Source organism: Phragmites australis, chromosome 11 (assembly GCF_958298935.1).
Source record: "Phragmites australis chromosome 11, lpPhrAust1.1, whole genome shotgun sequence".
Taxonomy (NCBI): domain Eukaryota; kingdom Viridiplantae; phylum Streptophyta; class Magnoliopsida; order Poales; family Poaceae; genus Phragmites; species Phragmites australis.
The window spans coordinates 34,342,952-34,350,850 of record NC_084931.1 but is presented as its reverse complement, the minus strand read 5'-3'; the positions used below and the strand labels follow the sequence as shown (position 1 = coordinate 34,350,850).

The following is a 7,899-nucleotide window of genomic DNA, read 5'->3' as shown; positions in this document are numbered from 1 at the left end:
CTACCAAAAATGATGGAGGAGAAGGAGGAAGCTAGTGCTAGGCGACAAAGGAAGCCCTCTTTCCATTGTGGTGTCTGTGCCGAGATCCAACGTTCGCCGGAGGGGTTGACATATACTCCTTTCTTCCATTGCTCGAGACGAGACCATGTAAGTGGTAAACCATGTCGCTCGAACTAACGATATTATGATCTTGATATGCTAATTTCAACATGTGTGCAGGATGGATGGGCTGTGTGCAAGTTTGAAGAGGTTATATATAGTCCGAAGCCGTGTGGCTGGAGGAGGAGGAACATGCAGAATACAAAGTCATATGATGAGTAAGGATTAAAACGGATAGGAACGTTCTGGAAAACCCCCTAACAGTTTTTATTTTCATATTTTCTCTCGAAAACGGAATCGAAAATGGGAAAGCCGAAGATGGGTATAAACTCAGGAATATCGGGATATTGAGAATGAACCAATCCGAACAAAAACACGCCGGTATCAGTTGGGAACCAATAATTCAAATCGGGAACACCAACCTGTAGGACCATGACTTCAAGCATTGATGTGACATATAATTAATTTACAACAAAAGTAATTCATACCATACACAGATACACCATGTAATGACATAAGTCTTAACTAAAAAATTGTCATCATATTGTAACTCGAGTACTCGACACAACATACAGTCACACAAATACTAGAGTTGGAGACGGCGTAGGTGTAAGAGCTTGAACAACATCGGTAAGTCAGTAGTTAACCGATACTAGGCCACTGGAGTTTGGGTGAAGTTTAGGATAAGGGTGATGTTTGGGCTGGCCGACTGAGCTTGGCTTGTGGACTATATTGTAATTTGTGAAGTTTAGTCTCAATTGAAAAAAAAGAGGAAATTCCTGATTAAAAATGGGATAATGACAATATTGTTGGGAAAACAACAAAATCGTTTTCATCCTGTTTCTACGTAAGTCCCAAAAATTCAAAAATTGTCGAAAAAATGTAGAAAACGGATCGGAACAGGATGGGATTTATCCTGGCGGTTTCCATCCCTAATGATGAGAAGATAACACGCGACGTTTCACAACGGAAAATTACAACACAGTGGGATCACTAGCCTTAAAAAATAATCAGCATCCATTGAGGCAAACAATAGTATCCACAGCAGAAACTCTAACCCTAGTTAGCTTCTATGGCTCGTATACACATCGGCATAGGTATGACGGTACAAGGCTCTAGACGAGCAACAGATCTAGCATTTGAAGATGGAGAAGATTCTCAATTCGAGCTAGTGCACACAAACTGATAAGCCCATGGCTCCTTCAGATATGATCAATACCACTAATATTCCTCCAATCTTACAAGCTCCAATTACAAGAGCACGTGAGCGACAATTAGACCACCAGGTGAACTCGTTCCTCGTTGTTCATGCTTTGTTGGATGGATCACTACTAAATTCTTGTGATATTTTATTACTTAGGAATATGGGAGAAACACCACAACCTTACCTGGACGTCATCACTCGAAGACAAGTCTACTCGAAGTCAAAGACGAGTCCTAGTCGAACTCCAAAGTCTACTCGGAGTCCCAGGACAACACATCAGTAAAACGGACATAACTCTCTCATACGAAGTCCGATTGAGGCGATTTTGAACTTCCTGAAAAGCTTACGACGAGTCATTTTCAATGGATCTAGCCTCAATCAAATATTCCTTATAGTTTAGTCAGGGTTGATGAAATAAGGTACCGCATTACCGTTTTGTACCTTCTCGAATCTTGTAACCGTGTCGGGGTTGGAGTCTAGGTTGTGTACCCCTTTTCTCAGGTCCACACAACCCAAGTTCGAACTCCTCGTGACCCTCTATATATACATAGTAGCTGTCATAGTTTAGGTTTGAGTTTAGCTTAGATTATTCTGTTTTAGACAGTTTCACCGTTTATCGATTTGTTGAATCTCAACTTGAGCACTTCATTGGTAATCAGTAATATTCAGATTGCATCTACCTGTTCTTACTTGTGTTCTCGATTTACTTGCAGGAAAAACCTTCTTGGCGAGATCAACCACGTCTTGGCACGATTGATAACAACGGAGTAGTGATGTAGTGGTTGCGAGGGTTCTCGATTTGTTCTGATTGAAGTCTTTAGATCATCAACATTGAAACTCCGCCAATCAACCTATTATATTACCTATGGAAGATTGGACGTCTCCCATTATCACAAACCTTGAGCACGCGGCGGCCCTAAGCCCTCTCCGACACCTCTCCCAGATGCTGTAGCAAACGTCTCATGTGGCTTATCGCAAGTCCCATGGGGCTAACCGTGAGTTCAAGACCGCGAGACGCCGACTGCCTGAGTCGTCGAGAGCGACAGAGGCAACCCTAGGAGCCTATCGGAGTTGAGCAGTAGGAGGTGGCGACAACACCTAATCAGATGGGGTAAGTGAGAGAGAGGAAAGGGAAAAAAGTGAGCCACCTACTTAGTCCCATAGCATGACGCCAAAGGTTATGACATCATTGCCATTGACCTACGACGCTATGAACTTTAGCGCCATGCTATAACATGTCAACCATGTATTTCAATGCAGAGCTTACGTGGTATAGAATGACACTAAATATCATAGCACCGTGCAATAAACTAACGATACCAAAAGTCGCAACGCTGTGGAAAGATTTCATTTCTGAATATAATTTACTCCATTTGGAAAATAAGTTTTGCAAAAGGTCTAAAAATTAAAAATTCCACGACGCGCTTGCCCAGCCTAGTTGCATCCTTCCTTGGTTCCTCCTCTTCTCCTCCCCATTCCTCGCTGTGAGAGTGTGAGGTCAGGTGGGTGGGAGGCTGGGAGCTGTGTCTGCGCTCCGTCAACGGACTGCGGTCCGGCCGACGATGTCGTCGTCGGCGCTGGCCAAAGGCAAGTCCGCAACCGGATCCCCTAAATTCGAGGTACAACCCCTCCCCTCCCGGTAGATGCGGTGCAGATAGAGCTAGCCGAGCCGGCCAGGATTTCCTTTCCTTTCTTTCCTCCTCGCATGGCAAATCGCTCAGACTGGATTCAATTAATTCCAGTCCATCTTACTAGCTAGCACAAGATCTGGTCTGATCTGATTTGCCGCCAATAATATACGTGCAGTTCACCACACTCGATACCAGCCTCTGATTCATCATTCTCATCATGTGCAGTGTGCCTTGTCCTTCCCTTCTCGATCGATCGATCACTCACTGTGTGGATGCACGTATTGCATTGTCACAGGCCAAAGGGAAATCCTCATCTGCAGCTGCAGCAGGCTCCTCCTCCTCCTCGTCCAGGGCCACCAAGCGAACAGCCACCACCAGAGGCAAGGCCGAGAAGGAGGTCTACTCCCTGCCCGGCCAGAAGTTCGATCCCCTAGAGGAGGTCCTCTGCTCTGCCCCCCCCCCCCCCCCCCCTAGAGAAAGCCTCTCAGGATATTCTACGAGTTATTGCCTAAGCAGATCCCCTCCAGTGAGATAGCTGAATTCTGGTACACCACCTATTCTCCTTTCCAAGTCCTCTCAAACTTGATTTAAGAGGTACATGGCCTAAGTAAGTTCAAAACCAATCCCATTTGACAAAAAGGCAGTCAGGAACCCTGTTCGGAATAACACGAATACAGTTATCATTTGAAGAGCAATGTAATTTGAGCCTAGTTGATAGGCCCTTGAGCTTGCTCTTCTTCCTATCGATTTGACAGTGCCACTGCCAGTATTTTTCTTTTTTTGAAAATTAATTTGAGTACAAGAGGTGCGAGGGAATTAGGAAAGTAACTACTTCGTACTACTTATGGTAGAATGGCTTCAAAGAGGGAAAATACAATCACTAAAACAGCATTGGAGGTGTAACATCTTACCCTCCTTGCGTGTCCAAATGGAAGTGTAGAAGAAGATTTTCAGTTTTACTTCACATTAACAGCATATGAAATTATAATCACTGGTTAGTCATTGCGTTCTTTACTCCCCTCCCCCCCCCCCCCCCTTCCCTCCCTCCAAAAGAGGGAGTATCGAGTAGCAACTGCATATATGTTCCTGCTATCCACGAAACAAAAGTTTACAAGACAGTTTCTCAACTTGAGATCAAATTTAGCGTGCTGGGAAAGCATTTTTAATCATGATAACATCTTTATGGGTTGCATTGCAGATACTAGATTATCTGGCAAAGCACTTCGTCGTACCATTGTTTTAATCACCTCACAAGCAAAAACCACATCAGGTTAATGGAGCATGGTTTGCTATCTCCAGAGAGAACAAAGAAAGCATATGAATGAAAGCAAAAGCGGCAACAGCAGGTACGAATGGGTACCCCAATTAAGCCTACTGTAAGAAAAGATAAACCTGAAAGTTCAAAGAAACCAATTACATCGAGCAATATGGACTCGAAGGCAAAGAAAAGTGATGACGATGATGACTTCATTGTGAAAATGAAGGGATCCAAGGGCTGACATATAGATATACAAGATGGATCCGTTTACCATTTAGATACCAGAATGAGGTTCCTGCCGTCATTCACTCCTACAAGAAACAATGCTCGAGAAATTAGCCTGCACAATCCATGGTGATGATGATTGGGACAATTAGCTAGCTAATGATATTTTATATTTATCGTCTATGTTTGACTATTAAAGAAAAAGTTAGACGTTCTTTAGGATGGTCAAATAAATGTTGTATTGGCAGCATATTGCATGTGCTTTAATTAGGAGCATGCACTTTTCTAGAGCTCAAAACAAAACAGATAGGTGGTCCTTTACGCTCTTGTATTCTGCAACTGTACTTGTATCTTGAATAGATAAGGTTGGAAAGTTTGTGTTGCTCTTGCATTGGAAATGCCTATCTAGTACTTACTATCTGTGCTGAATGTGCTGAAGTTGTCTAGGAATGTAGTTTGTGTACAACGATCCTTGGATATAATATACGTTTCACTTACTGACATATATAAGGGGATAGAACCTTAGAAAGCTTTATATAGTCTGTAGACATGCATTTAGTATTCTAAAAAATGCAAGCTATGGAACCAACAATTCTAGGGTGAGCACTCACCATATGATATGTAGCAGCAAGGGAAGACTGAAGGCCAATGCAAAGCCATCATCGGCAGAAAACCGTTCCGTTGAACAAGACCAAATTAAACGACACTCATACAGCCCAGAGATAATACTGTATAGCATTGCTGGTCATATAACCATCAATTCGATCCTTCTGTTAACTGAACGCTGGTGGCGCTATCATATAGTACAAGAGTTGTTTCGTTCGATAGAAGAAGAATATATATATGTAATATACAAGAGCTGTGTGTATGTAGCCTCTTTTCCAGGTGTCAGCTAAGCAAACACAGGCTTTTGTAACTATAACTGCTAGAGAAAAAAATGCAAGCGTGTGTTGCTGTTGTGTATCTAGCTAGGTGAAGCTGCAAACAGCATGGGATGGAAGTGGAAGGATTGGAATTGGGATGGTTAGGCGTGATTACTATTGTTTGGATTCAGGTGATGGTTGATGCACTTGTCCTTCCTGAACCTCAGCTTCTCATCCATGTGGTCGAACTCCCAGATGTGCTCCTGCATGAGGACGTTGCCGAAGATCCCGGGGCCGCTCGGCAGCTTCCGGAACGCTAGGCACGCCACGCCAGGCACCACCTCCGGCATCACGACGCTCTTGGCGTCCGGCTCCAGCCTCGCACCGCCCTCCAGCTCCACCGTGAACTTGGGTATCGTCACGTTGTGCGCCGGGTCCACCCCATCGCCGGTGAAGGTCCAGTTGTAGCAGAACTCGAAGCCAGCTATGTTGGTCACCCGCTGCAGGTGGCCCAGGTGGCTGTCCAGGGCCGTCGTCACCGCCGCGTACGCCGACGGCACGAGGCCGGTCACCGACGTGCCCGTGTCCAGGACCATGCCGGCTCCGACGATGGCCTGGTCCCACACCTCGGGCGGGATGTCCAGGAGCTCGCCGCCTAACGTGATGCCGGTCACGCGGGCGCCGTAGGCGACCATGTCCGGGTTGTAGTTCAGCGTGGTCTCCATGGTGTCTGGGGCCTTGACGGCCGGGTTGCTGCCGAAGGTGAGGTAGCTGGAGGCGTTGCGGCCGCTGTGGGTGCTGAGGAGGCAGAAGGAGAAGCGGGCACCGAAGCGCTTGGCGGCGTGGATGCCGAAGGAGATGTCGCTGTTGCCCAGCGAGAGCACGCCGTCGTGGGAGTCGACGCTGCCGCCAGCCTCGAAGGTGGAGCACCCCAGGATGAGGCCCGGCAGCTTGGCCATCCGCCCGCCGGACAGCGCCACCGTTGCCTTCTCCTGCCCGTAGATGCCGCTCGTCGTCGTCCCGTCCTGCACCCTGCATGCCCGTAGGAATTAATAATGCATCAGCAGCAGCAATCCCTTATCTATGTATCCATCGATTCATACCATACGTGACCCTGACGTGAGTTTAGAGGCCAAGCATGAGCTATGTGAATGGCACCCAGGAAGAGTACGTCAGGGTCGGATCGGAGTCAGTAGATACATATATAGTTATACACTTACACTTGGCGGTAGCTGCACGAGGCGGTCTGGTTGGGGCTCTCGCACGTGTTGTAGGGCAGCACCGCGCACGCCTTCTGCGAGCAGCGAAACCGGCGCCACGACGACGACAGCGCCGGCCGGTACCAGTTCTTGAGCACCCTCACCGGCGCACCCTCCCCGTCCACCGACAGCGTGTTGACCGTAGGCGACTGCTGCACGCGGGGCCGGCCGTAGTGCTTCCCCTTGCGGCGGCGCAGGCGGCAGTTGATCCATGTCAGGTCGGTGGCTGTGTCCAGGACCAGGTTGTAGGGCAGCGCCGGCGTGCCGAAGCGCACGGACACGATGTACATGCCGACGTGCGCGATGTTGATAGCGCTCCGCATCGGCAGCTCGAACATGGAGGAGTCGTCGGACATCACCTCCGGCAGCTTGGACGACTCCCGCGCCTGCCTCCTGCCGCCGGTGCCGGTGTCTTTCTGGATAATCTGCTGATGGCGGAGCAGGTCCTTGGCCTCCATGGCGCGGTAGTGCTCGCGCCGCTCCTCCGCAGAGTCCGGCACGACCGGTGGGGTGACCAAGAGGTGGCAGGAGCTGCCGGTCTCGACGTCGACGTCGTCTTCGATCTCGGCGGACGCCACCAGCTGCAGCTGCGGGCGGAGGAGTCCATGGAGGGAGAGGAGGAGGAGGACAGAGGCCACCGAGCGGCCCTGCATGATCGTAGCGAGATTGCGCAGCAGGGTGGGTTAATCGTCTAAAAGGATTTGGTAAGCTGTGCCGTGTAATTATATTGATGTGCCATTGCTGCGTGCATGGTGGTCTGGTTAATTTGGTTGATCAGGCAGGCGGTTTCTTGTTCCCTCCTTGGATTTGCTACCAGGCCAGGGCGTGCGTACATGAGGACGCCATTGTTTTGTCCTTCGCTGTGGCTGTGGTGTCCAGGCTTTGTGGCCATGAGCACTTTCAGCGGCACGGCAGGCATCTGGATCACCCATAATAAGACGAGGAAGGAAATAAGGGCTTGCTGTCTATGACTTTTATTTCTTCTTGAGCATGCAGATGCAGAACAAGTCATTGCTGTCTCCTCCGGCTCCGTCCGAGCCACTGCAAACTCAGGGATTAAGTCAACAATTCCATTAAACGGGCGTGCATGCAGAAGGAATTCAGGCCCAGGATGCAATCCTTCCAGAAACCGGTCAAGAGATCGATGAACAGTCTGCATATCATGGTATAACATCGGTCTGCATAGCATAGCAGACAACATTTGTAAATTGCTTGCCTCGTATCCTACTTAAAAGAAGAAAGAGCATTGTTCCTGTTCATGGTTCGAAAAAAGAACAAAGAAAGCAAGTTGCATCATTCATTCAGTCTTAATAATTAATTTTCTTTCCGACTGAAGAAGGAGACAGACACAGACGGTACC

The 7,899-nt window shown here is 48.1% G+C and overlaps 1 protein-coding gene and 1 pseudogene across 1 annotated transcript; one reads left to right on the top strand and one right to left on the bottom strand.

Annotated features, from left to right (window-relative positions):
* Positions 1-2,709: 2,709 nt before the first annotated feature.
* Positions 2,710-4,837, top strand: LOC133885663 (uncharacterized; annotated as a pseudogene).
* Positions 4,838-5,167: 330 nt separating this feature from the next.
* On the bottom strand, positions 5,168-7,424 carry LOC133885662 (aspartic proteinase NANA, chloroplast-like). Its single transcript, XM_062325401.1, has 2 exons — positions 6,501-7,424; positions 5,168-6,312 (listed from the first exon to the last, which is right to left on the bottom strand). Exons 1-2 carry the CDS (start codon positions 7,190-7,192, stop codon positions 5,442-5,444), a joined length of 1,563 nt encoding a protein of 520 aa, XP_062181385.1. The 5' UTR covers positions 7,193-7,424; the 3' UTR covers positions 5,168-5,441.
* Between the last annotated feature and the right edge of the window lie 475 nt (positions 7,425-7,899).

Coding starts and splice junctions, on each gene's coding strand:
- LOC133885662 (XM_062325401.1), bottom strand. CDS start 7,192: ATGCAGGGCCGCTCGGTGGCCTCTGTCCTCCTCCTCCTCTCCCTCCAT. Junction 6,313..6,500: donor TCGTGCAGCTACCGCCAAGT/GTAAGTGTATAA, acceptor ACGGGCATGCAG/GGTGCAGGACGGGACGACGA.